This window comes from Giraffa tippelskirchi, chromosome 7 (genome assembly GCF_054371585.1).
Source record: "Giraffa tippelskirchi isolate mGirTip1 chromosome 7, T2T-mGirTip1v1.2.pri, whole genome shotgun sequence".
NCBI classification, from domain to species: Eukaryota; Metazoa; Chordata; class Mammalia; order Artiodactyla; family Giraffidae; genus Giraffa; species Giraffa tippelskirchi.
In genome coordinates, this window is record NC_137281.1 from 99,002,187 (window position 1) to 99,029,773 (window position 27,587).

General features: G+C 41.4%; 2 protein-coding genes, 1 long non-coding RNA gene, 1 other non-coding gene and 1 pseudogene across 4 annotated transcripts in view; 2 read left to right on the forward strand and 3 right to left on the reverse strand.

Annotated features, from left to right (window-relative positions):
• The first annotated feature begins 546 nt into the window (after positions 1-546).
• On the forward strand, positions 547-5,338 carry RPUSD2 (RNA pseudouridine synthase domain containing 2). Its single transcript, XM_081507217.1, has 3 exons — positions 547-1,187; positions 2,857-3,153; positions 3,836-5,338. Exons 1-3 carry the CDS (start codon positions 561-563, stop codon positions 4,568-4,570), a joined length of 1,659 nt encoding a protein of 552 aa, XP_081363343.1. The 5' UTR covers positions 547-560; the 3' UTR covers positions 4,571-5,338.
• A 3,145-nt stretch (positions 5,339-8,483) lies between these two features.
• On the reverse strand, positions 8,484-8,598 carry LOC145516000 (small nucleolar RNA SNORA26; annotated as a pseudogene).
• A 3,454-nt stretch (positions 8,599-12,052) lies between these two features.
• Positions 12,053-12,134, reverse strand: TRNAS-GCU (transfer RNA serine (anticodon GCU)). The gene has a single exon. It is a non-coding gene; the product is annotated as a tRNA-Ser (tRNA).
• Positions 12,135-12,467: 333 nt separating this feature from the next.
• Positions 12,468-27,587, forward strand: part of KNL1 (kinetochore scaffold 1) — a 67,478-nt gene continuing 52,358 nt past the window's right edge. The window contains 4 exon segments of the mRNA XM_081507216.1: positions 12,468-12,526; positions 24,374-24,426; positions 25,463-25,502; positions 27,009-27,074. Of these exon segments, the coding sequence (XP_081363342.1) occupies positions 24,392-24,426; positions 25,463-25,502; positions 27,009-27,074 (141 nt within the window). The 5' untranslated portion in view covers positions 12,468-12,526; positions 24,374-24,391.
• LOC145512797 (uncharacterized) overlaps positions 13,003-27,587 on the reverse strand; it is a 33,933-nt gene continuing 19,348 nt past the window's right edge. Inside the window, exons 3-4 of the long non-coding RNA XR_014058810.1 lie at positions 13,926-14,041; positions 13,003-13,815 (exon numbers count right to left, since the gene is read on the reverse strand). This is a non-coding gene — a long non-coding RNA (uncharacterized LOC145512797). The remainder of the gene's footprint in view (positions 13,816-13,925; positions 14,042-27,587) is intronic.

Here is a 27,587-nt window from a genome sequence, read left to right on the forward strand (position 1 = left end):
ACAGCTTTATTGAGTTACGAAAAGTGAAAGCTAGTCGCTCAGTAGTGTCTGACTCTTTGCGATACCATGAACTGTAGCCTGCCAGGCTTCTCTGACAATGGAATTCTCCAGGTAAGAGTACTGGAGTGAGTTGCCAATTCCTTCTCCACGGGATCTTCCCAACTCAGGGATTGAACCCGGGTCTCCTGCATTGCAGGCAGATTCTTTACCGTTTGAGCCACCAGGGAAGACCTTATTGTGTTATAAGTCACAAAATATGCTCACCCTTTAAAGTATACAACGCAGTGTTTCTTAGTACATTCAGAGTTTAGCAATCTTCATTTTGTTTTGTTTTGAAATATTAATAACTCTTTCAAGAGTTTTTCCAGAGTAAAGGAACTTCAAGCATATCTACATGGAATCTACACTTTTAATGAGTCAGTCTTACAGCTCTCAACTCATTCAACTACCTCCTTCACGCCTGTTCTCAACGCGGTCCCTCCTCGGCACTAGGTCTCACTGATTGGTTGGTGCCGAGTGACGCCCTCAGATCGCGACCCAGAAGCCGCGGCTGCTGGGTCATGTGGCTGGCAGGCGGGTTGTGGCTCCCGGTTCTTGGGCAAGTGTGCTCCAATCTCCGGTGCCTCGCATTTGCCAGGACTTGGGGTACCTCTTGGGGACCCATGGCGGAAAGACTCTCGACTGGGGCTGAGGCAGCGAGCGGGCTGGGGGCTCCAGCTCAGCAAAACGGAGATGCGGGCGGCGACGCGAGGGGTGAACAGCCCCCTGGGCACCCGGAGCCGGCGGGTCCAGGAGTGGGGCCGGTCCCGGGGGACGCGAAGCAGCCCTCAGGAAACGGAGAGCGGGCCCCGGCTGCAGCCCCGGGCCCTGGCAAACGGAAGAAGCGGCGGGGCGCAGTTGGAGAGCGCGTTGTGCCGCCCCCGAAGAAGCGGCGGGCAGGGGTTAGCTTCGGTGATGAACACTTTGCTGAGACCAGCTACTACTTTGAAGGCGGCTTGCGCAAAGTGCGGCCCTATTACTTTGACTTCCGGACTTATTGCAAAGGCCGCTGGGTGGGCCACAGCTTGCTGCACGTCTTCGGCACGGAGTTCAGAGCCCAGCCCCTGGCCTACTACGAGGCCGCTGTCCGGGCGGGACGCCTGCACCTCAACGAGGAGCCGGTACAGGACCTCAGCATTGTGCTCAAGGTGGAGTCCTGATGGGGCCTGCCCGAAATGGGGCATGGTTTTTTCAGTTACTAGGGCATAGGTACCGGAGTGAATTCGGGGTCATTCTGAAGCGTTCTCGTCTTAACTTGTAACACTCTTTTACTGCTCCATTTCCGCAGGTAGACTGCCTGTATGTTTCAGACTTCAGCCCCCTATCCCCTCCATCAAAGCGACTTTGGTGTTTCCAAGGCACAGAAGTTGGAATTCTTGTGAAAGTGAAAGTTAGTCGCTCAGTCGTGCCTGACTCTTTGCTATCCCATGAACTGCCAGGCTTCTCTGTCCATGGAATTCTCCAGGCAAGAGTACTGGAGTGGGTTGCCAATTCCATCTCCAGGGGATCTTCCCAACTCAGGGATTGAACCCGGGTCTCCTGCATTGCAGGCAGATTCTTTACCGTTTGAGCCAGCAGGGAAGCACCAGGGAATTCTTACAGCTCCTTTTATGCAGTCTTGTGGCACTGGCACTGATGACTTTCTGCCTTGCATTGTAGATCTCTGTACAAATAGTGATAATTGAGACTATCATTTATATCTCCTGACTGTGTGCTGCTGCGCATTTTATGTACTTTAACGTTTAATTCTAATGACAACCCTGTGGAGTAGATACTGTCACCTCATTTTGCCTGTGAGGAAGTCGAGGAAACTAAGGTCAGCCTCACAGAGGTAAGGCGCAGTGCCACCTCCAACACCTGTGTTCTTGTAAGTGAAGTGAAGTGAAAGTCGGTCAGTCATGTCCAACTCCTTGCAACCCCATGGACTATACAGTCCATGGAATTCTCCAGGCAAGAATAGTGGGTAGCCTTTTCCTTCTCCAGGGAATCTTCCCAACCCAGGGATCGAATCCGGGTCTCCCACATTGCAGGGGGATTCTTTACCAGCTGAGCCACAAGGGAAGCCCGTGTTCTTATAACTTCCACTTAAATTATTTATCCTAGAGCCTGATAGGCTAGAACTGTGAAATGACAGAGATTGAGACTAGAATTGTGTAGTCCAGTGCTTTGACCCTTCTTTAAATTTCTATCACAGCTAAGAGGTACCAGACACTGTCATTAACACTGCCTCGCCATGGTTGTGAGGGGATGCAAGGCATTTGGAGAATGAGTGGTTTGAATCAGTCACAGTTGTGAAGCACAGGTCTGGACTGATGCTCACATTTTACAGATAAGAGAACTGAGACCTAGAGAAGTTAAGTGACTTGCCTCAGAGCATGCAGTAAGCCTGTAGCAAATCCAGGTCTACAGCCCAAATCTCTGGACTTACAGCTTGGTGTTTGTTCAAGGTCACAATAAATGAAGGTTTATGGAGGATTTTTCCCTTCATTTTAGAAAAATATATTGTCAAATATAACTTTATTGTAGAGAAAATACAAATAATCAGAACAGCAAAATCCATAATCACACCATCCAGAGATATATAACATTTTGGGTATATCCTTCTAGCTCTTTTTCAATGCCTGCTTCTGCTTGTGTGTCTGTGTGTTTACCAAATAAGAATACACTGTGTATACTGCTTATACCGCTTTTTTTGCTTAAGGATGTACTGTGACCATTCTTTCATCCAGTAAGGAAGATGGGGGGAAGTTGTGTGTGAAGTTGACTGATCATAGGTGGCTGGACCCTGGGCTGACCAGTTGCCTGTGTCATTGGCAGGACAATGACTTCTTACGGAACACAGTGCACAGGCATGAGCCACCAGTTACAGCAGAACCCATCCGCCTGCTAGCAGAGAACGAAGATGTGGTGGTTGTAGACAAGCCTTCTTCCATTCCTGTCCACCCCTGTGGCCGCTTCCGACACAACACAGTCATCTTCATCCTGGGCAAGGAGCACCAACTAAAGGAGCTACACCCATTGCATCGGCTTGATCGCCTTACCTCCGGGGTCCTCATGTTTGCCAAAACAGCAGCCGTCTCAGAGAGAATTCATGAACAGGTTCGGGACCGGCAGGTGAGCCAAACTGAGTTTGCCTCTTGCAGGCCACTTCTGGGCTCACAAATGCTCTGCATTGAAAGGGTGTCACTGAGTTCTAGATCTGAAGTGAGGCTTTTTGTTTATCTGCTCAAGCTTCCCATCTTCAGGAAAGTTAGCACCTTCAGTGCAAGAGAAAAGTTATTATCTCTTAAGTTTCAAAAGATCTTTAGAGATAACATATACTGCCTCTCTTGGTAATTTGCTGTTTTGAAAATTTTAAATGCTGATAGGCCGAGCAAGGTTTTCAAGACTGTGGAGAGAGTCTACTTGGTGGAAAGATTCTAAACAGAGTTGGAAGATGTTTGGGTAGAAGAGTTAAATAGTGGTGATTGTGGTCTTGAGACTTGTAATTCTGGATCTGATTATAATATATTTATTGTTTACTGTTTATCAGGCTCAGTACCAAGTATGTTAGAGCCCAGCTAACTAAATCCTTGGAATAGCCCTTTTGAGATAAATGCTTTTCTAAGCAAACATTTTCTAGACAAGTTAATGGCTTTTAAAGAAGCTGAGTACTGTAATGTGCCTAGGATTGTGCAACTGGCAAATGGTGGAGCTGGGGTTTGAACCCTCTTCTGTCTGATACAGGTGCATTTGTCATCACTGAAAAGGGTTTGGGCTTCATGCACTGACTTTCTCCCTCTTCTCTCCTGTGTAGCTGGAGAAGGAGTACGTGTGCCGGGTGGCGGGGGAGTTCCCTGCGGAGGAAGTAACCTGCAAGGAACCCATCTTGGTGGTGTCTTACAAGGTAGGGGTGTGCCGTGTAGATCCTCAGGGCAAGCCCTGTGAGTCAGTGTTCCAGAGACTGAGCTACAATGGCCACTCCAGTGTGGTACGGTGCCGGCCACTTACAGGCCGCACCCACCAGATCCGAGTCCACCTCCAGTTCCTGGGCCACCCCATCCTCAATGACCCCATCTACAACTCAGCCGCCTGGGGCCCCTCACGAGGCCGAGGTGGCCACATTCCAAAGACAGATGAGGAACTACTGCGGGACCTTGTGGCAGAGCACCAGGCCAAACAGAGTCTGGATGTGCTAGATCTCTGTGGGGGTGACCTGTGCCCAGGACCCTCAGACTCTACAGCACCTTCCTCAGAGCTCAGCAAGGAGTACCTAGAAGAGATGGCTGCATCTGCCCAGAAGATGAATGGAGCAGTTGAAGCAGCCCCTCGGGATCTGGATGGAGCGCCTGTGGCATCAGGGAAGACAACCAAAACGGATGTTGCGAATCGAGAGACAGACCCACTCTGTTCAGAGTGCCGGAGAGTGCCACAGGATCCCTCGCCCCAGGACCTTGTGATGTTCCTGCATGCCCTGCGCTATAAAGGGCCAGACTTTGAGTACCATTCACCAATGCCTGCCTGGGCACAAGATGACTGGCAAGAGCACTGAGGGCTATGGCCAATGGAGGGATTATTTATTGGATTGTAACAGGAATGGGCCATGTCGTAGGAGCTGACCACCTGGGCTGGTGCTCAAGAGTTTCTCGGGGGTGAAGTTGGGCTCTTAAAGGACCTGCTCACACTTGCTACCTTCTTCCTTCCTCTCCCTCCAGCTAGAGTTTGGGAACTTTCTGGTTTGTAAATAGAGCTCTTTTTCTAATACCTTGTGTGTCTAGTTTTCTCACTACTTGTTTCTTTTTTTCTTTTTTTAATTGAAGTAAAATTCACAGCACAATTGCCATTCTAAAACATACAATTTAGTGGCCTTTCTTACATTCACAATGATGTGCAGCCCTCACCTCTTAATTAGTTCCAAAACGTTTCATCACTCAAAAGGAAACCCATTCTCATTAAACAGGCAGTCCCCATTTCTTCTTTCACCTAGCTCCTGATTCCATTAGCCAATCTTCTGTCTTTATGGGTTTGCCTATTCTGGACACTTCACACAAATGGAATCATACCACATGTGTCCTTTTGTGTCTGTCGTCTTTTGTTTAGCATAATGTTTTCAGGCTTCATCCAATTTATAGCATGCATCAGTACTTCATTCCTGTTTATGGCTGAATAATATTTTATTGCATGGATATACCACATTTTGTTATACCCATTCATTGGGCATTTGGGTTGTTCCCACTTTTTGGCTGTTGTGAATAGTGCTGCTATGCACATTTGTGTACAGATTTTTGTTTGAATACATGTTTTCTGTTCTTTAAGTATATACCAAGGAGTGGAATTGCTGGGTCATATGGTAATTCTTTGTTTAATTTTTAGGGGAATCACTAAACTTTTCCACAGTAGCTGAACCATTTTATATTCCCATAGGAAATGCACAAGGGTTCCAATTTCTCTCCATCCTCACCAACACTTGTTATTTTCCATTGTTTTGATTATAATCATCTTAGTGGGATTGAGGAGAGCGCAGTGGCACCCCACTCCAGTGCTCTTGCCTGGGAAACCCCATGGACGGAGGAGCCTGGTAGGCTGCAGCCCATGAGGTCACGAAGAGTTGGACACGACTGAGCGACTTCACTTTCACTTTTCCCTTTCATGCACTGGGGGAGGAAATGGCAACCCACTCCAGTATTCTTGCCTGGAGAATCCCAGGGACGGAGGAGCCTGGTGGGCTGCCATCTATGGGGTCGCACAGAGTCGGACACGACTGACGCGACTTAGCAGCAGCAGCAGCGGGATTGAAGTATTATTGTGGTTTTGATTTGCATTTCCCTTGGGACTAATAATGTTAGACATCTTTTCATATGCTTGTTAGACATCTGTGTACCTTCTTTGGAGAAATGGCTATTCAAATTTTTTGCCCATTTTTAATTTGGATTGGCTTGTTGTTGAATTATAAGAATATTTATATATTCTGGATATAAGACCCTTAAGAGATATATAATTTGCAAATATTCTCTCTCATTCTGTAGGTTGTCTTTTCACTTTATTGGCAGTGTCCTGTGACTCACGAAAGTTTTGTTTATTTTTTTTGTTATGGTGAAAACACTTAATGTGAGATCAGCCCCTTAACAAATCAGTGTGTACAATATGATACTGTTAACTATAGGCACAGTACAGCGTCTCTGGAATTTAACCATCGTGCATAACTGAAACCTTATACTTGTTGAATAGCAGTTCCTTATTTCCCCCTGCCCCCAACCCCTGACATCACCATTCTGCTCTCTGCTTCTGTGTTTATTTTAAATACCAGAAAAGAAAAACTCACTTTTCTTTATTCACAGAATACTCTGTACTTTTAAAATATGTGGTGGTTTCCCCACATCAAGCAATTCTCTGACACAGGCTGGGTATCCTACAATCTGACTCACCTCTGACACCATCTACCCAGAGATAGGGTCAGATCCCACAAATTAAGGACTCAGTCCTACAAAACTTGTCCCCACTTCAAATGACAATGGCAGGTCCAGATTGTTACCTGTGAATCAAAATTTCCCACAACCCCCTCCTCGGGTTCAACCATATATTAGAATGACTCACAGAATTCAGGAAAACAGTTTCCTTTCTTGATTTATGGTTTATTACAAAGGATGTTAAAGGGTAGGAAAGACCAGCAGATGAAGAGAGACGTAGGGCAAGGTCTGGAAGGGTCTGAGCACAGGAGCTTCTGACTCCATAGAGTTCAGATGGGTCACTCTCCGGCATGTGGATGCCTTCTTGTTCACTGACTTGGAAGCTCTCTGAACCTAGTCATTAGGGGTTTTCAGGGCCAATGACCTTTTATTTAGCCCAAAGAGAAATATGAAAAACTTTCTATCCACAGTACCACAATCAGAAAAGGAATTACTGCTTCTGTTTCTAACTCCATGGATCACCAGTCATGTCCTCAGGTCTTGCCATCATCCATTAATTTCACCCTGTTGAAGTTGAGTTTGACCCAGTTTTACTTCATTCTGAAGATCTCAAATGAAAATTTTGAAATTTGAAATCTCGGGCATTGCTCATTCTCACTATGATGAGGAAAAGTGTAACTGTTGCTTGCTGTCTATTCATAGCTATCTTTGCAGAAGTTACAAAGCATGGGTTATAGCAAGTATTATTCCTCATTTCCCCAATTCTGTTGGCATTTATTCATTTTGTCTTCCCCAAGCAAGTTTACTATAAGCTAGATTTCAATTTTTGCTCTATTGATCTTCAATATGACATACTGTTTGGTTTTCAGCTTACTAGGCATTCCCAGAAGTTATTTTGGCAAGGTAGATGTTTTCATATGATAGCATAAAGCTAAGGGAATGATTTGAGAAAAAAGTTTTGAGTTGGTGTTGCAGACTCAAGAGAATTCCTGGATTCCTTCTTGAACCTCTTCAGGCCTAGTTGGAGCTTCCCTCATAGCTCAATCGGTAAAGAATCTGCCTGCAGTGCAGGAGACCCAGGTTTGATCCCTGAATCGGGAAGATTCCCCTGGAGAAGGAAATGACAACTCGCTCCAGTATCCTTGCCAGAAAATCCCATGGACAGAGGAGCCTGGTGGGCTACAGTCCATGGGGTTGCGTAGAGTTGGGCCCGACTGAGCAACTAATGCATCACATCACAGACCTTGTCACGACTGTCTTCCCAGAGATGGTTCCCAGTGGGACTACCCTTCCTAATGGTAAGGAATAGAAGGATTTAACTTGCATCATTGCCTGCCTTTCAAAACCAACCTTTGCAAGTCTTACAGCCCTGGGTCTGGGTTTTTCTTGTAAGAGTTTAAGAAACAAACTAGAGGCACGCACGTGCACACACACACACATACACATTTCACTTCTTCCTTCAGAACTTTGTCCTTGAGGGCTCACATACACACACACATTTCACTTCTTCAGAGCTTTGTCTGTGAGGGAGGCTGACACATAAGGGCCTGCCCAGGCAGCAGACCATCACCAACTAAACACTGGGCAATTTTTTCCAGAGCACCTCATTCTCCATCAAGAATGGGTCTTCTTGAAGCTGGATGCAGAATGAAGATTCATTCCCTGGCACTGAAATAATAAAGAGATTTGGAATATCTTGGTAATGCAATTTGGCTGTACAGTAGTTCTTTCTTTTCTGGTCTCCCAGATGTTGAGGTGTCCTGCAACAGTTCAGGATAGGACTTATGAAGAACTGATGTTGGAGAATGATTTCCTTGATCTGTGGCTTGTGACAAATTTGAGGGGGGTAATGGGAATATTTCAAAATGTATTAGTTGATCAGGCAGAACTATCTTGTCCAAGTCGTCAGGTGCAGCTCCTCCAGTAGATGGCGCCTGTAACTCTTACTGCCTTCATTTATTATAAATTTCTTTTCCATTACTAATCCAAGTCCCCACACCACCACCCCTGGGCTTTAAAATAATATGGCATGTTGTTAATCCTTTTTTTTTTTTTTCCAGCTGTGACTCCAGACAGAATCCAAGAGGTTTACAATCTTTTCTCTGGATTTTAGAGACTCACTCTACCTTTCTGTGTTAGCCTTAATCCTTTTGAGTCTCATAGAAAGAGGAAAAATAAGCACAACTCTTATACATCAGAAGAGCACAGAAATGCAAAAAAACCTGGGACCATCATAGCAAGACTTACTGCAATTTCATATGAAAGAAACCGCAAATGAACTAAGCATGAAAACAGGTAAAGAAATGAGGAATAGAAAAGTGAGCTTCCACTCATGATTTCTTCTTTTTAATCTCAAGACACTTCCAGTGCTTTATAGTTTCAGAATTTTTACAGCTGAAGATCTTCCTTTGAGAAAACAACCCACTCACTTTTTATTTATAGAGACTGGACAAATTGATAGACGTTATCAATTTTCCATAGGAAGTCATCACTGTGACTTAAAACTCAGAAAAATGATGCAGACTTGTCACTCTTTGGAGAGGTCGAAGCTCCAATGCACAATTTAAATACCATTTGGCAAATGCTGAGGAAGACACACGGAGCTACAGGAACATCTAGGAGGGCTACAAAGACCCAGAAGCAGAAGAGCATGGGACTAGGTGAGAGAAATCTAAGAAGGAGATGCAGGTTGCAGGGCTAGGAAAGTCTTCTTGATGGGGATAACATCAAAGCCGAGATCTGAAGGAGGAGCAGGAGCTAGCCCGGAAGGGGTTGATGGGAAGGAGGTGTTGGGCAGCAGGAGCACGATCCAGGGAGAGGAGTAAGTAAAGCATCTGCAAAGGTGCCAGGGAGACAGTTCAGTTCAGTTCAGTTGCTCAGTCGTGTCCGACTCTTTGCGACCCCATGAATCGCAGCACCCCAGGCCTCCCTGTCCATCACCAACTCCTGGAGTTTACCCAAACTCATGTCCATTGAGTCGGTGATGCCATCTAACCATCTCATTCTCTGTCGTCCCCTTCTCCTGCCTTCAATCTTTCCCAACATCAGGGTCTTTTCAAATGAATCAACTTGTCGCATGAGGTGGCCAAAGTGTTGGAGTTTCAGCTTCAACATCAGTCCTTCCAAAGAACACCCAGGACTGATCTCCTGTAGGATAGACTGTTTGGATCTCCTTTATACCCCACATCCAAGGTAAGAGAAACCCAAGTAAGATGGTAGGCACTGAGAGAGGGCATCAGAGGGCAGACACACTGAAACCATAATCACAGAAAACTAGCCAATCTGATCACACGGACCACAGCCTTGTCTAACTCAGTGAAACTAAGCCATGCCATGTGGGGCCACCCAAGACAGACATGTCATGGTGGAGAGGTCTGACAGAATGTGGTCCACTGGAAAAAGGAATGGCAAACCACTTCAGTATTCTTGCCTTGAGAACCCCATGAACAGTATGAAAAGGCCAGGGAGACAGAACAAGGCCTAATTCTGCAGAGGGGTTTTAAGACTGATGTGTTGAGAACACTTCAGAAAATCCCTCAGGAGCTTTTAACCTTTTCTTGTGACACAGATCTTGGGCAATCTGGTGAAGCCTATGGGTCCCTTCTCAGAATATTGTTTTTAAATGCATAAAATTAAGTTTGTTGTAATATAAAGTCAACCAATTATGTTGGAATACAGTTATCAAAATAGTTTTAAAATCTGTGATTTAATTCCAAATGAAGTCAGAAAGAGAAAGAGAAATACCATATGATATTACTTACATGTGGAATCTAATGTATGTGTGGAATCTATGACACAAATGAATGTATCTACAAAACAAACAGGCTCACAGACATAGAGAACAGAGTTGTGGTTGCCAAGAGGAAGATGAGGAGGGGAAGGATGGACTGGGAGTTTGGGATAGCAAATGCAAACTATTATATATAGAATGGATAAGCAACAAGGTCTTACTGTATAGCACAGGGAACTACATCAATATCTTGTAATAAACCATAATAGAAAAGAATATGAAAAAGTATGTGTATATATATATCTGAATTATTTTGCTGTACAGCAGAAATTAATAAATTATAAATCAACTATAATAAAATTAAAAATAAAAAAATTGGTGACCTAATAATACAATGCATATGCTTCCTTATGAATGCTTATGTTTACAAGATCTAATGGTAGGTCCAATAACTACCAGGATCTTGAAGTACTGTAGCAGTAATGAGCATAAAACAATAGCAGTATTGCATATTGCTAATATGATACAACAATATCTGTTATTTCAGTTGGTGACAAAAATCACAAGTAAGGTTAGTATTACTGTATTTTGTTGCTTACTTTTATTAATAGAAGAAAGTGCTTTCAATTAGAGATTAATGAAGATAAAGCTGCAATTTTTTTTCTCCCAACCAAATAACCAATTCAATTCTCTCCATGGACCCTTTGGGAGTGTGTGGAACCCAGGTTGAAACCCTTTCAAGCAACAGAGTGGTGAATGGATTAGAAAGCAAAGTGCTTGGGTGACCCTTAGCCCTCAGCTCTGGGAGGTATCTACATTGCTAAGGGATTTGGATTGATGTGGGAGGAGTCACTGGAGCCTGATTTCCACTCTCAGGGCTGAAGATATCTGCCCAGTGTCAGGTTCTGGGGTACCATTCAGTGCAGAGAGAATGTGTAAACCATGACCGCCAAGGATTGATGAGCACTTTTTGCTAATTTCCAGCACCATATAGGGTTATGGTTAAGGGCCACCAGAGTTTGATAGACTTAAGTTAAATGCCTTTTCTGGAATTACAAAAGCTGTATAACCTTGGACAAGTTTAACTTTTAGTGTCCTCATCTGTAAAATGGAGTAATAAACATGTCTATCGTGATCGCAGGGTTATTGTGAATTAAAGTGCTGTAATTCATTGTGGTGCCTGTAGATAAATACTGGATAAATGATGGTTGTTAAATGTGAGCTGAAAGACTCTGCTTGATGACGTTTCAGGAGGAGAATCTCTATTCTTTTTCTACTCCCTCTCTGCTTAAATCCAAGAGAAGAATTAAAATTTTCTCCTCTGGGAAGACAGCTATGTCTTCACCTCTCTGGCTTCTAGATAACTACCAAGTTTCCAAGTGCTGTCAACATCTTTTTTTAACGTTGAGTACTTTTCTTGAGCACCTGCAGCCTGCTGGGGACTGGAAGAGAACCCTGAACACTGAGGCTCACGGTAGCTTTTGAAGTAAAATCTGATATTTCATTGTAACGACAGGTATGAAAAACACTGGGGTTAGAGTCCACAATAACCGAAGTTCCTCAATCAGGAGCTGGATGAATTAATACTGAGCAGACCACCACCGGAACATGTGTAAATAGCGATAATCGTCGAATTCTATGCACTGTTTTTTGCTACATTAAAAATACACTAAATACATTATTTAATTAAACTCTGATTCCCAGAAAATGTCTTTCCCTCCTTTTTCTTCATACGTGAGGTCAGAATGCTCCAAAAGCTGTCTTTCAAGATTCAAACCGGAGGTTTCAAAGTCGACTAGTAAATCATATGTGCAGTGAATAATCAACTCTTTCCATTCCGCAAGGAAATTTACCGTCATAGGTTCAAATCAGTGGCAAAAAAAAAAAATGCTACATTCGACGAGGATGGGATTCGAACCCACGCGTGCAGAGCACAATGGATTAGCAGTCCATCGCCTTAACCACTCGGCCACCTCGTCCCAGAAGTCTACTGCTTCCTGGTAGCTATAGGGAGTAAAACTAGGGGGATGTGACGCAATGCAATGGAAGCCGCCATTTTGTACGGAAGCAAAGCTCCGATCTTTTTACAGCAAGAAATAAAAAGAAGATGGCCGCTCCCATGCAGTGAGGAATCTGCGGTGGGGAGGAATAAAGGAAAATTCCGTAGAAAATGAAATAACCTTGAAAGAAATAAAATTGGCATACAAACTGGGAAAAGTCTTTGATTGAAGAAATCTTAGGGAGGGTCTGCAGCCTAAGGGGCGGGGCCGACGCGTTGAGCGGCTTTGCGCCTGCGCTTCAGCTAGGCGGTTAGATTTGAATGCTTTACTGAGGCCCTTTGGGCGTTGTGAGGAGACGTGAAGGGGTGGAGGTGAGCTATCTGAGAAGCGTGCGGACCACAAACAAGTCTGAGGAGAATTTGTGAAGCCTTTGGGCCGCGGCGGGTGACTTTCGTCCTGGTCTTCGCCCGCGGGGTTTAGGTTTTGTTAGAGCGGACTGAAGCCCCCGGGCTGGCAGGAGAGGGACGCGCCTACAGCCAGGCTGCCTCAGAACTCTCTGGGCTCAGGTACGGACGCTTCTTCCCCGGTGCAGGACTCGCTATTTTCTCACCTCGGCCTACACTTGTGCCGCCTCTCGCCCCCCTAGCAGTGTCCATCCACACCTGGGCCCCATGAGCGGCCCTGGGTCTCTGGCCCGCGGCTCTCTCCGCGTCCCGCCCCGCCATCTTCTGTCAGGGCTCCAGGACTGTCCCTAGCACCTACCTCCTTTTCCCTTCTTTGGGGAACTCACGGGTGTTTGCATTTCTTACTCAGTCTTTTAGCTATAAATGAAGTGACAGAAATGTGATTTTGAACTCTCGATTTACGGTTTATTTACAGTGTCTCATCCGAGTGCTAGCGGCACTGAGCAGATTTGAGTTTTCTGCGGACGTAATAACATAAATAAAGCCAGTATTAGTACGCCACAAATAAGTTTTTTAAAAATCCTCGGTACATTATTAAGCCAGAGTTAAGGAATCTTTTCTTGCTGTTTGTCTCTATAGTAGAGTTTTTAAGAAAAAAGTTCTATTATGGACCCTATGGGAGAGAGCGAGGGAGGGATGATATGGGAGAATGGCATTGAAGCATGTAAATTACCATATGTGAAACGACGCCAGTCCAGGTTCGATGCATGATACAGGGCGCTCGGGGCTGGTGCACCGGGATGACCCGGAGGGATGGGATGGGGAGGGAGGTAGGAGGGGGGTTCTGGAAGAGGAAAACATGTACACCCATGGTGGATTCATGTCAATGTATGGCAAAACAAATACAATATTGTAAAGTTAAAAAATAGCTAAATAAACTAATCTAAAATAAAAAAAATAAAAAGGTACAGCCACTTTCAGTACAGTTCAGTCGTTCAGTCGTGTCCGACTCTTTGCGACCCCATGAATTGCAGCACGCCAGGCCTCTCTGTCCATCACCAACTCCTGGAGTCTACCCAAACCCATGTCCATCGAGTTGGTGATGCCATCCAACCATCTCATCCTCTGTTGTCCCCTTCTCCTCCTGCCCCCAATCCTACCCAGTATTAGGGTCTTTTCCAATGAGTCAACTCTTCGCATGAGGTGGCCAAAGTATGAGTTTCAGCTTCAACATCAGTCCTTCCAATGAACAGCCACTTTAGAAAGCAAAAAAAAGAAAAAAGTTCTAAAAATATATGTTTTATCGATTGGAATCTTAAATATAGGTTTATAGAGATATGACAGAGAAGACCAAAGCAGAGCTTACTTTAGGTATTAAGATTGAAGTTTTCAGTTGAATTGGATCAGTCGAATTCCTCAGATCTGTATGGGATTCCTTGTTGTCTTGTGCTTGGGCTGGGAGCAGATGATTCAGTCCCTCATCTAGTATTTACAGTCCAGAACAGGAAGGAATTAATATTCACAGATAACTATAAAGCAAGACTGTAAAGGATTACAGGGCATTCTAAAGGAATTTGGGAATACAGACCAGCTTATTTGATCCTTTTTGGCAATGGAGACTAGAGGAGGCTTCTTGGAGAAAGTGGTATTTGAGGTGGAACTTGAAGGAAAGAATGATTTGAGATGAGAAGTTAATGTACTGTAAAGGTTGGGTTCCAAGTGGTATGATTTTTCTTGACAATGTGAATGGCTGGAAATGTTTACAAGGTGACAAATAGATGTAAACTGAGTGAAAAATACTTGGAGTGGTAATATTAATGATGTGTTTGATGCTAAGTAAGAGACAGTAAAAGATACCCTAGATATTGGTAGTAGGACAGTGCTGTCCAATAAAACTTCCAGTGTTAATGGTAATGTTTAATTTCTGCATTGCCCAGCACGGTACTCATTAATCTCATATGACTGCTGAGCACCTACTGCTACTGCTACTGCTAAGTCACCTCAGTCGTGTCCGACTCTGTGCGACCCCATAGATGGCAGCCCAACCAGGCTGCCCCGTCCCTGGGATTCTCCAGGCAAGAGCACTGGAGTGGGTTGCCATTTCCTTCTCCAATGCATGAAAGTGAAAAGTGAAAGTGAAGTCACTCAGTCGTGTCCGACTCTTCGCGACCCCATGGACTGCAGCCTACCAGGCTCCTCCATCCATGGGATTTTCCAGGCAAGAGTATTGGAGTGGGGTGCCATTGCCTTCTCTGCCTACAGTGTGGCTAATTGTGACAAGAATGGTATTTTAAATTTTATTGCATTTTAATTAAATTTAAATGATGCAGACTCTAGATCTGTACTATCTGATATAGCACAGGTCTAGAATCTATGTCATTGGACACTATGAAATATATTAACTGTTGTTCAGTGGCTCAGTTGTGTCTGACTCTTTGAGACCCCATGGACTGCAGCAAGCCAGGCTTCCCCATCTTTCACCATCTCCTGGAGCTTGCTCAGAGTCATGCCCATTGAATCGGTGATGCCCTCCAATCATCTTTCTCAGAGTCAGGGTCTTTTCCAATGAGTGGGCTCTTTGCATCAGGTGGCCAAAGTATTGGAACTTCAGCCTCAGCACCAGTCCTTTCAATGAATATTCAAAGTTGATTTCCTTTAGGATTGACTGGTTTGATCTCCTTGCTTTCCAAAGGACTCTCAAGAGTCTTCTCCAACACCACAGTTCAAAAGCATCAATTCTTTGGCGCTCAGCTTTCTTTATAGTGCAACTCTCACATCCATACATGACCACTGGAAAAACTATAGCTTTGACTATGTGGACCTTTGTCGGCAAAGTAATGTCTCTACTTCTTATTACACTGTCTAGGTTTGTCATAGCTTTTCTTCCAAGGAGCAAGCGTCTTAATTTCATGGCTGCAGTCACTGTCCGCAGTGATTTTGGAGCCCAAGGAAATAAAACCTGTCACTGTTTCCATTGTTTCCTCATCTGTTTGCCATGAAGTGATGGGACTGGATGCCATAATCTTAGTTTTTTGGATGTTGAGTTTTAAGCCAGCTTTTTCACTCTCCTCTTTCACTTTCATCCAGAGGCTCTTTAGCTCCTCTTCGCTTTCTGCTATAAGGGTAGTGTCATCTGAATATCTGAGATTATTGATATATACATAAATTGAATAAAAGATATTTTATTTTGTTCTTAAATAATCACAATTATTTGATTGGATATGTGTACCTGTTTATAACTGAAAATGGGGTCTGACTGCTTACCGCTTAAAAGTCAATAAAGAGGCAAGGTTGGTGGAAAGGAAAGTTTGCTTCTTTTTGGATGCTGGCAACAGGCAAGGAGGGCAGACTCTGTTCAAAGCCCAACTCTCCCCCACTGATGATCAGTGGGCAACAGCTTTTATAGATATAGGGAGAGGCTACATGCAGAAACAGCACAGTCAGCTCTGATAGTCATCTTGAAACTGATCATGTGGTGGTCTGACCAGTATCATCTTGGTTGTTTTAAATACAGTTAATCTTCAGTTCTAGGATGGGCTTGTTCCGGTTTCTTTGAGGATAATTCTCTGAACAGTGGCAGCTTATGTCACGGCTAGTCTAGTCATCGTGTAGTTCACTTCTTCCACCTGGTGGGGGTTTCAGTATCTATAAGAGCTCACAGGATGTGGCCCAGAATAGTATCTATAGCCCTTGAGAAGGAACTAAAGGTCCTTTACTATGTTTGATGACTCAACTATTATTATGTGGTCTCTTTTGCTGTTTTCCTTTGTTTCTGCATTTTCTCACTTCTCTCATTATGCTTATTCTTTGGGTAAAGTTTTTCCATAGATGAAAGGCAGGTGGAGAACATGGGGAACAAGGTCCATAGTGTCCTTTTCCATTTCATGTTGAACGCTACACAACTTTCAGATCTTAGAATCGGATACTGCCATGCTCATTTCCGGGGCCACATTGATCGAAAGTACTTGCTTTATATCACAACAACTGCCAAAAATCCAGCTTTACAATAATATGTAACCAAAACTGGTGTAACGTCAATGGATACTCTTTTGAACTAGCAGTAGATAGATGTTGAGAATTGTTTCTCTCAGAAATTTAAAATATTCCAGAACCCCTTTGTGAGTATGTTGTAGCACCTCTCCTTGTGTGCCAGGTGCACAGTTTTGGAACCAATTAATAATGAATGTAATGATGATCAAAAGTTCAACCATAATGGCATTTTACACATGAAGCTTAATGTGAGAGTCTGGAGTCTCCTATTTCTGTTGGAAGTGGAACTTACAGATATGTAATAAATAGAGTATTTTTAAAAGAGGACATCAGTAAGCTTTGACTCTTATCACTTATGTGCTAACTAAGTCTGGCAGAGAGACAGGGATTATGCACAATGACTGTTTCAAACAATGAAGATGTTTAGATGATTCAAGGCTATGGTTTTTCTAGTAGTCATGTACAGATGTAGAGCTGCACAATAAAGAAGGCAGAGTGCCAAATAATTGATGCTTTTGAACTGTGGCACTCTGGACAGTCCCTTGGAAAGCAAGGAGATCAAACCAGTTGATCTTTAAGGAAATCAACCCTGAATACTCTTCGGAAGGACTGATGCTGAAGCTCCGATACTTTGACTACCTGATGCGAAGAGGTGATTCACTGGAAAAGACCCTGATGCTGGGAAAGATTGAAGGCAGAAGGGGAAGAGGCTGATAGAGGATGAGGTTGAATGGCATCACCAATTCACTGGACATGAACTTGGGCAAACTCTGGGAGGTGGTGAGGGACAGGGAAGTCTTGTGTGCTGCAGTCCATGGTGTTGTGAAGAGTTGGACACAACTTGGTGACTGGGCAACAAGAATCTGTGAATTTTGAATATGGACTTGAAAATATTTCCAAAAGGAGAAAAAAATATGGAAGGCATTGATCATAAAGGTAACTTTAAGGAATTATTAATATTTATTGAGCTCATATTATTTACTAAGCACTGTGCCAAATTCTCAAAATGTGACAGTAAACGTAAGAGTCACCAGCCCTATTTCAGGCAAGGATATGTTGATGCAAATAATAGTCAATCTATAAATAAGAACAGAAGAGAGTTTTATTTGAGCCAAACTAAGAAGTGTAGCCTGGGAGACAGCCTCTCAGTTCTGAGGAACTGTTCTGGAGAAGCATTTCAGTGCAGCTTTATATCTTGTCAGAACAAAGAACATCAAATATAACAAGGGTACCTTCCTTCAGGGTTTCTTAAAGAAAGATTAACACATACACAGCCGGTCAATACGGTCTTGGAGCCTGGGAAGGGAGCCTTATCGTCAAAGGAGTACTAGCACTGACGTCCCAGAAAGGGAGGCTTTTATGTCTATCTTCAAAACAGACATTCTTTACTTCTGGACCCTCTTCTTTAATGTACCCTCTTCTTTAATGGCTAAAGCACATGTATAGTGTATGTTAGATAAGCTATAACACTGGCTGTTCTAATTAGAATAAAGTTCAAGCCAAATCATGTGTAACCTACCTTGATTACAAAGGCTTCACCATGCTTCAGTATGTGAAAATTTCTTCCATCAATTAGTTTGGGAAGATAAAAGGAATAATTAATTTACATAACAGACTTTTAAATTACAGTTGTGGTAATGCTACAAAGGAGACATATATAGTGATACAAAGAGTATTTTTATTGGCTTTCTTGCCAAGAAATAATAGCAAATAAAAGTTTGATGACTTGGGAAAGAGCTTTGTTTGTGCAAGAATAGAAATGCCAGTGTGTCTAGCATAGAGAGAGAGACAGTAGTATGAGATTTAAGTATGAAGTCTGAGAGGCAAGCAGGATCCAGATCTTGTAAAGCTTTGTAGGTCCTGGTAAAGAGTTTATTTTTGTACAATGGTAAGCTCTTAAGGGGGTTTACATAGGGAATGTCTTAAAGGTGATTCAATTTACGAAGATAACTGCCTACTATGTGGAGAAGACTTCAGGGGGATAAGAGTGAAAGTAGGGAGACCAATGAGATGGAAATTGTAATATTCTACTTGAGAGATGAGGGCAGCTTGGATTATGGTAGTGGCACTGAAGATAGAAGGGAGTGAATTTGGGATATATATATTGGAAATAGAACCACTAAGACTTAGTGCTAGATTGAATAGAAGTGGAAACAGCTATCATACTTGGTTGTTCTTGAAAAGTTTTCAGTTTTACCGTTAAGTTTATGTTTGCTGTTTTTAAAATAGCTACTGTTTGTTAGATTAAGGAATTTACTTTCTATTCCTAGTTTGCTAATTTTTTTTAATTTGAAAGGATGTTCAGTTCAGTTCAGTTCAGTTGCTCAGTCGTGTCTGACTCTTTGCAACCCCATGAACTGCAGCACGCCAGGCCTCCCTGTCCATCACCAACTCCCTGAGTCCACCCAAACCCATGTCCATCAAGTCGGCGATGCGATCTAGCCATCTCATCCTCTGTTGTCCCCTTCTCCTCCTGCCCTCAATCTTTCCCAGCATCAGGGTCTTTTCCAATGAGTCAGCTCTTCGCATCAGGTGGCCAAAGTATTGGAGTTTCAGCTTCAACATCAGTCCTTCCAGTGAACACCCAGGACTGATCTCCTTTAGGATGGACTGGTTGGATCTCCTTGCAGTCCAAGGGACTCTCAAGAGTCTTCTCCAACACCACAGTTCAAAAGCATCAATTCTTTGGTGCTCAGCTTTCTTTATAGTCCAACTCTCACATCCATACATGACCACTGGAAAAACCATAGCCTTGACTAGATGGACCTTTGTTGGCAAGTAATGTCTCTGCTTTTTAATATGCTGTCTAGGTTGGTTATAACTTTCCTTCCAAGGAGTAAGCGTCTTTTAATTTCATGGCTGCAGTCACCATCTGCAGTGATTTTGGAGCCCAGAAAAATAAAGTCAGCCACTGTTTCCACTGTTTCCTCATCTATTTGCCATGAAGTGATGGGACCAGATGCCATGATCTTCATTTTCTGAATGTTGAGCTTTAAGCCAACTTTTTCACTCTCCTCTCTCACTTTCATCAAGAGGCTCTTTAGTTCTTCTTCACTTTCTGCCGTAAGTATGGTGTCATCTGCATATCTGAGGTTATTGATATTTCTCCTGGCAATCTTGATCCCAGCGTGTGCGTCCTACAGCCCAGCATTTCTCATGATGTACTCTGCATATAAGTTAAATAAGCAGCAGGGTGACAATATACAGCCTTGACGTACTCCTTTTCCTATTTGGAACCAGTCTGTTGTTCCATGTCCAGTTCTAACTGTTGCTTCCTGACCTTCATCCAGATTTCTCAAGAGGCAGGTCAAGTGGTCTGATATTCCCATCTCTTTCAGAATTTTCCACAGTTTATTGTGATCCACACAGTCAAAGGCTTTGGCATAGTCAATAAAGCAGAAATAAATGTTTTTCTGGTACTCTCTTGCTTTTTCGATGATCCATTGGATGTTGGCAATTTGATCTCTGGTTCCTCTGCCTTTTCTAAAACCAGCTTGAACATCTGGAAGTTCACGGTTCACATATTGCTGAAGCCTGGCTTGGAGAATTTTGAGTATTGCTTTACTAGCGTGTGAGATGAGTGCAATTGTGCGGTAGTTTGAGCATTCTTTGGCATTGCCTTTCTTTGGGATTGGGATGAAAACTGACCTTTTCCAGTCCTGTGGCCACTGCTGAGTTTTCCATATTTGCTGGCATATTGAGTGCAGCACTTTCACAGCATCATCTTTCAGGATTTGAAATAGCTCAACTGGAATTCCATCACCTCCACTAACTTTGTTCGTAGTGATGCTTCTTAAGGCCCACTTGACTTCACATTCCAGGATATCTGGCTCTAGGTGAGTGGTCACACCATCATGATTGTCTGGGTCGTGAAGAACTTTTTTGTACAGTTCTTCTGTGTATTCTTGCCACCTCTTCTTAATATCTTCTGCTTCTGTTAGGTCCCTACCATTTCTGTCCTTTATAGAGCCCATCTTTGCATGAAATGTTCCCTTGATATCTCTAATTTTCTTGAAAAGATCTCTAGTCTTTCCCATTCTATTGTCTTCCTCTATTTCTTTACATCGATTGCTGAGGAAGGCTTTCTTATCTCTCTTTGCTATTCTTTGGAACTCTGCATTCAAATGGGTATATCTTTCCTTTTCTTGTTTGCTTTTCGCTTCCCGTCTTTTCACAGCTATTTGTAAGCCCTCCTCAGACAGCCATTTTGCTTTTGTGCATTTCTTTTTCTTGGGGATGGTCTTGATTCCTGTCTCCTGTACAATGTCACGAACCTCCATTCATAGTTCATCAGGCATTCTGTCTATCAGATCTACTCCTTTAAATATATTTCTCACTTCTACTGTATAGTCATAAGGAATATGATTTAGGTCATACCTGAATGGTCTAGTGGTTTTCTCCACTTTCTTCAATTTCAGTCTGAATTTGGCAATAAGGAGTTCATGATCCAAGCCACAGTCAGCTCCCGGTCTTGTTTTTGCTGACCGTATAGAGCTTCTCCATCTTTGGCTGCAAAGAATATAATCAATCTGATTTCGGTGTTGACCATCTGGTGATGTCCATGTGTAGAGTCTTCTCTTGTGTTGTTGGAAGAGGGTGTTTGCTATGACCAGTGTGTTCTCTTGGCAGAACTCTGTTAGCCTTTTCCCTGCTTCATTCTGCACTCCAAGGCCAAATTTGCTTGTTACTCCAGGTGTTTCTTGACTTCCTACTTTTGCATTCCAGTCCCCTATAATGAGAAGGACATCTTTTTTGGGTCTTAGTTCTAGAAGGTCTTGTAGGTCTTCATAGAACTGTTCAACTTCGGCTTCTTCGGCATTACTGGTTGGGGAATAGAATTGAATTACCATGATATTGAATGGTTTGCCTTGGAAACAAAAGGATGTTAAAAATAGTCAAATTTTTAATCTGTTGAGATAATTTATGATTTTTCCATTTTAATCTGTTAGGATAGTAAATTTTAAAATTGACTTTCTAATGTTGAACCAGTTTTGCACTTCTGGAATATTACCAACATGACCATGATACATTCTTCTTTTCACAAATTGCTCCTTTTTGCTATTTTTTTTTAGGATCTTATATTTATTGTAGTAAAATTAGCATGTAATCTTTACTTTGTTGTACTATATATATCTGGATATAGAGTGTTTGTGTATGAGATGGAGATGGTTGCAGGTAAGAGAGTTTTCCTTAAAACAAAATAATTAAAGTAGTGGAGGTAGTTGCTTTTGGGAAAGAGGATAGTATGTAGTATCTTACAACTTTAAATTAAAAATATTATTTTAAGGAGATATGGCTATAATCTGTGAACAAGAGATAAGTAAAACCAGAAAAATGGATAAACAGGCTGAGAAAGTGATGGAGAACAAAAGGAGAGAGTCAGAGATCAAATCCTAGGTGTTTCCCATTGCCTTATATATCTATATTAACAGCTAATTAAATACATTGATACTGAAAAATAAGCAGACTTTTACTTCAGGTCCAGGTTCATTATCAAGTATTGTTCTTTAATTTGGCTTCTGTTATATATGATGAAAGCATGTAAAATAAGATATGTTTTAAGCATCTGTTTGTTTTTTCTTTGTTTGTTTTGGTTTTTTATGTATTGCCAAAAGTGTAAAAAACATTGATTCTGAAAGTTTATGTATATGATATGAATTTAGTATTGTGGTTGTTGTTGCTGTTCAGTCGCCAAGTCATGTCCAACTCTTTTCTACCTCATGGACTGCAGCACACCAGGCTCTTCCATCCTCCACTGTCTCCCAGAGTTTGCTCAAATTCACGTCCATTGAATAGGTGATGCTATCTAACAATCTCATCCTTCGCCACCCCCTTCTCCTTTTGCCTTCAGTCTTTCCCAGCCTCAGGATATTTTCCAATGAGTCAACTCTTCACGTCTGGTGGCCAAACTTCAGCTTCAGCATCAGTCCTTCCAGTGAATATTCAGGCTTGATTTCCTTTAGGATTTACTCATTTGATCTCCTTGCTTTCCAAGGGACTCTCCAGAGTCTTCTCTAGCAGCACAATTCAGAAGCATCAGCTCTTCAGCACTTGGCTTTCTTTATGGTCCACCTCTCACATCTGTTCGTGACTACTGGAAAAATTCTAGCTTTGACTGTGTGAATCTTTGTCAGCAAAGTGATGTCTCTGCTTTTTAATATGCTGTCTAGGTCTGTCATGGCTTTTCTTCCAAGAGGCAAGCATCTTTTAATTTCGTGGCTGCAGTCACCATCTGCAGTGATTTTGGAGCCCAGGAAAATAAAATCTGTCACTGTTTCTATTTTTTCCCCTTCTATTTGCCATAAAGTGATGGGACTGGATGCCATGATCTTTGTTTTTTGAATGTTGAGTTTTAAGCCAGCCTTTTCACTCTCCTCTTTCACTTTCATCAAGAGGCTTTTTAGTTCCTCTTTCTGCCATTAGAGTGGTATCATCTGCATATCTGAGGTTGTTGATGTTTCTCCCAGAAATCTTGATTCGAGCTTGTGATTCATCCAGCCTAGGGTTTTTCATGAATTACTCTGCATAGAAGTTAAATAAGTAGGGTGATAATATATAGCCTTGTTGTATTCTTTTCTCAATTTTGAACCAGTCAGTTGTTCCATGTTTGGTTCTGTTGCTCCTTGACCCACATACAGGTTTCTCAGAAGACAGATAAGATGATTTGGTAGTCCCATCTCTTTCAGAATTTTCCACAGTTTGTTGTGATCTACACCGTCAAAGGCTTTAGTGTAGTCAATGAAGCAGAAGTAGATGTTTTTCTGGAATTCATGGTAGAAATGCTAATATTGTTGAATCAGAATCTCTAGATACTCTGTTTTTTGAAATCTGCAATGGAGTTATTTCTTACCCAAGAGTACAGTTCTAAAGTTAAAATGCATAAAGTGATAATATAGTTGTGGATAGGTAGGAGCTAAGACCAATTAAAGAAACTTCAGGTTATGCTTCTTTTGCACACTCTTTCCAAGACAGATAGATACTCACTGAGTGGGATTGTAAGCATAATCAAATACATATTTTTTTAAATATAATTTTATCAATTAATTGATTTTTTGGTTGCACTGGTCTTAGTTGCTTTGTGAGGTGAATGGGAGCTTTTCTTCATTACGGTGCATGGACTTCCCATTGAGATGGCTTCTCTTGTTGCAGAGCACAGGCTCTCAGGCTCACGGGCTTCAGTAGTTGCAGCTTGCAGGCCCTAGAGTGCCTGGGCTTCAGTGGTTGTGGTGCATGGGCTTAGTTGCTCAGCGGCATGTGCAATTTTCCTGGACCAGAGATTAAACCCATGACCCTTGCATTGGCAGGCAGATCTTATTCACCCACCACCACGGAAGTCCCAATTACAGTGTTTACAGTGCTTTTGATTTATGATTTTTATGTCTTAATATTTTTTTTTGCTGGGTAAAAGTTAAATTTTCATAAGATAAAGATGCATTTTGTGCAGATTTTATTAAGCTGTATTTTGATGGTTGATTGACTAGATTTTGAGATTGAATTATTATGTAATCCATAAACTCCTATAAACTAGGACAGATTTTTTATTTGAAGCATTAAAGTCCATAACATCCCAATCAGTATTAGTCACTGATTTCATCTTGAATATGAGAATTTTCCAAGAGTGGTAATTATAACAGAGTAGTGTAAAGTCCTCAAAAATTTTCATGTTTCATATTCCTATAATGAAAATTTTTCCTTCCTTCCTTCTTTTTTTGGCCCTCTCACAGAAAGTAATCCTAAGATCACAATTCTGTTTTTAATCTCTTCATTCATTACAGTTTCTCTTCCTTTTTTCTCACCTTTTCTCTTATTGTGTATTTGTTACAGAAAAATTTTTCTTCAAAAATGGATGGGATGTCTTCAGAGGCTAATGAAGAAAAGTAAGTTCTTGAAATGCAGCTAAAAACATTAACTCCTTATCAGAGAAAGATATTTTTCCAAAGACATATTGATAACTTGTGAAATGTTTTCCCAGTCTGTTCCAGGGAAAAGAAGTAAATGTTAACAGAATCACAGCACTTCTTGTCATATCTTTGTATAAACTCATCTAGAGTCAAAATTGAGACGGATTTAAAGACTACCTCTTCAATTTAAGGATGAGAAAATTGAGGCCCAAGGAAATGATTTGTCTAAAATTGGCATCACAAACTAGTGGCTGTTTACAGCCTATAGGCATATGTATATATGACAAAGAAAAATATTGTTTAAACATTGTTTTTTAATTTTTGAACTAGTTGCCAAAATTTCATACAACAGTTAGATTTTCAGTTTTTTCTGAAAAATCAATTGTTATGACACTGGGCTCGTATTCTTGCTTGGCAACAACTAACCTAGTGGAGTACATAGTAGCTGTAATGATCAAACCAGGCAGGAAGGAATTCTCTATAGTCTCAACACCACCTATTTTTCTTAACATCTGCTAAATTATCTGTTTGGCTTTTTCAGTATTCAAAACCTGGTCTAAAAATCACACAGTAGTAAAACCAGAGCTAGAGTCTTTGGATTTATGATCCATTTATCTTTTGGGTTTTTTTTAGCCCATTCTGCTTATTAAATCTTAGTTCCTTGACCAGGGATTGAACCCATGCCCTCTGCAGTGGAAGCTCAGAGCCCTGACCACTGGACTACCAGGGAATTACCTTTCTTATTTTTTTTTTACTCCATTTATCTTATAATCATACTTATATTAATATGGTAAACTATGTTGTACTGATTGTTTTTCAGGAAATAGTTGTATGATATACCATATGTATTTTAAAATGCTGACTTCCTAAATACTGAATTTAAGTCTTGTAATATAAATTTTATTAAGTGAAAGTGATGACTGATTTATAAGCATGGAAAGGATATTGTAATGATGGGTTTTAGAATTCAGTCTTTTACCACTGTGTATGTAAATTTTTTTCCCTTTTTCAGTGGCAATGTGGAGAGACCTGTTGGAAGACGACGTTCTTCAGTAAGAAACACTTACTTGAACTATTGTTACCTTTTATTGATTGATGACTATATACCACAGTAATTTTGAATGGCAGCATCATCCCAACCCTGCTGGCTTCTATTACTCTCTGGATAAAGACTCAACTATTAAACCTGATTACACAATTCTGTAGATATACTAAAATTTCTATTTTATGGATTTCATGGTAATTTAATACATTGTGTTCTATGTAAATCATTCTTTAATAAAGCTATTTAAAAATATATATAAAAACTACTGTACAGAGCTGCAGCAAAACACAAAATAATCCAGCTCAAATCTATTTAAGCACAAAACTTTTTGAGTTATAAATTTGAAAAAAATCCAAAGATAGGGATGATATTAGGTACAAGTTAACTGACAAGGGGTTCCAACAATAGCACCAGTGGTTCTATGGTTCTTTGGCAATAAGTATCTTTGCCACAAGCACTTTTGCCACATTACTAATTGGCAGCAGTATTATCATTGTAGAAGGGTTTTATAACGCAATACAAAGCTCAATTACAAATATGTATCCTAGTGTTTGAAAACTGATAACCTATCTTAGTAGAAGAAATTTTAGTGAAAAACTACGATGCCAAATGAAAAGAATGAATCAATAAATTTTTTAAAAAATGTATTAATATACTGTCAGCAAAAGACAAGTGCTTAGGTACAACCCACAAAATAAAGTCAGTTATTTATGCAGTATTGTCATGAATTTACACACATTTTAAATGTATTCAAGTATTCTGTATTTTGCAATAAAGTCTTTAACTTTGTTATTCATTTTTCATGTTTCATTATGTCCTTTTTAATGTCCCTCTTATTTTTTATAGCAAAATTGCCTTCTGGTCAATTAGTTATGCAGCAAAAGTGTTTGTAGGACAGATGTCTGTGCAAGGACGCTTGTGGTGAAAGTACTGGACCCAATTAGTACTTGATTTCCTTTCATTTTTATACTCTAATCTCTTCCTCTGGGTAATGAACAGCTCTCTCTCTATTATTACCACAGTACAGCTAGCTCTCCCAAATTCCAGGTTCAAGTTCTACATAAAAATTAGTGTCTGTTTCTTCAGGATTAAAAAATAAATAAATAAATAAACCAGAATACTCAGGGTTGAATCATGTTGGCTCTGTTATTTTGACATGGATCAAGTCCTCATTCTCAAACCAGTCACTATTGATGAAAGAATGTCTGTGTAGATTGATCTTGGCCCCGGGTTACCTGTTGAACCCTAGAGCTGAAGTAGAGTTTCACCCAGACCACATGGGATGAGAGTAAGCAAAATAACTGGGAAATGTAGGCAAGGAGAACAGAATGGAGCCAAATATGTAAAACAGCCACAAAGTACAAAGCAGTATGAATTTGTGGTGTTTTAGAGGTTTCTACAGGAATTTTAGCATCTCTGCCTCTCTGCTCATGATATAACTTGAAGTGATTTCAAGTTATATCATGGAAAAATAATAGATAATAGCAGACTTTCTTGAATATTTCTCTTCTAGATTTTGAAACCCCCAAGGAGTCCTCTTCAGGACCTTAGAGGTGGGAATGGGAGTGAAACTTATCAGGTAAGTCTCGGGTACAAATGCGTCATAGATGACTGTTTTCAGTGATACTTTCAATAAGTAGAAAAGTTGCTAGCTATTGAAGGGAGAGCACCATAAATGATTCTCAGCTGAATATGTACAAGTAAGCATTCCATGGCCCTCAGGTTATAATCCAAACATTTGAGCAAGCTGGCACTCTTGATTTTTAACCCCTATTTACTTTTCCAGACTTCTTGCCACCCTCATACATGTATCTCACCATTCAGAATTGCTTACCATTCCCCAAACAGACATGAACTGTCAAGGCTGCAGGTATTTATATGTGATATAACCTCTGTTAAGATGGCTAGTCCCTCATCCTTCATTTACCTGCCAGTATTTTATTAAAATTTTTTCCAAATACACTGAAAAGTAGAAAGAATTTTATAGTGAATGTTCATATAGTCATTACCTAGATTCTACAGTTAATATTTTATCATACTTGGTTTATCGTGTATTTGTAGTCCTCTTTACCCCGTGATTCCCATTTGATCT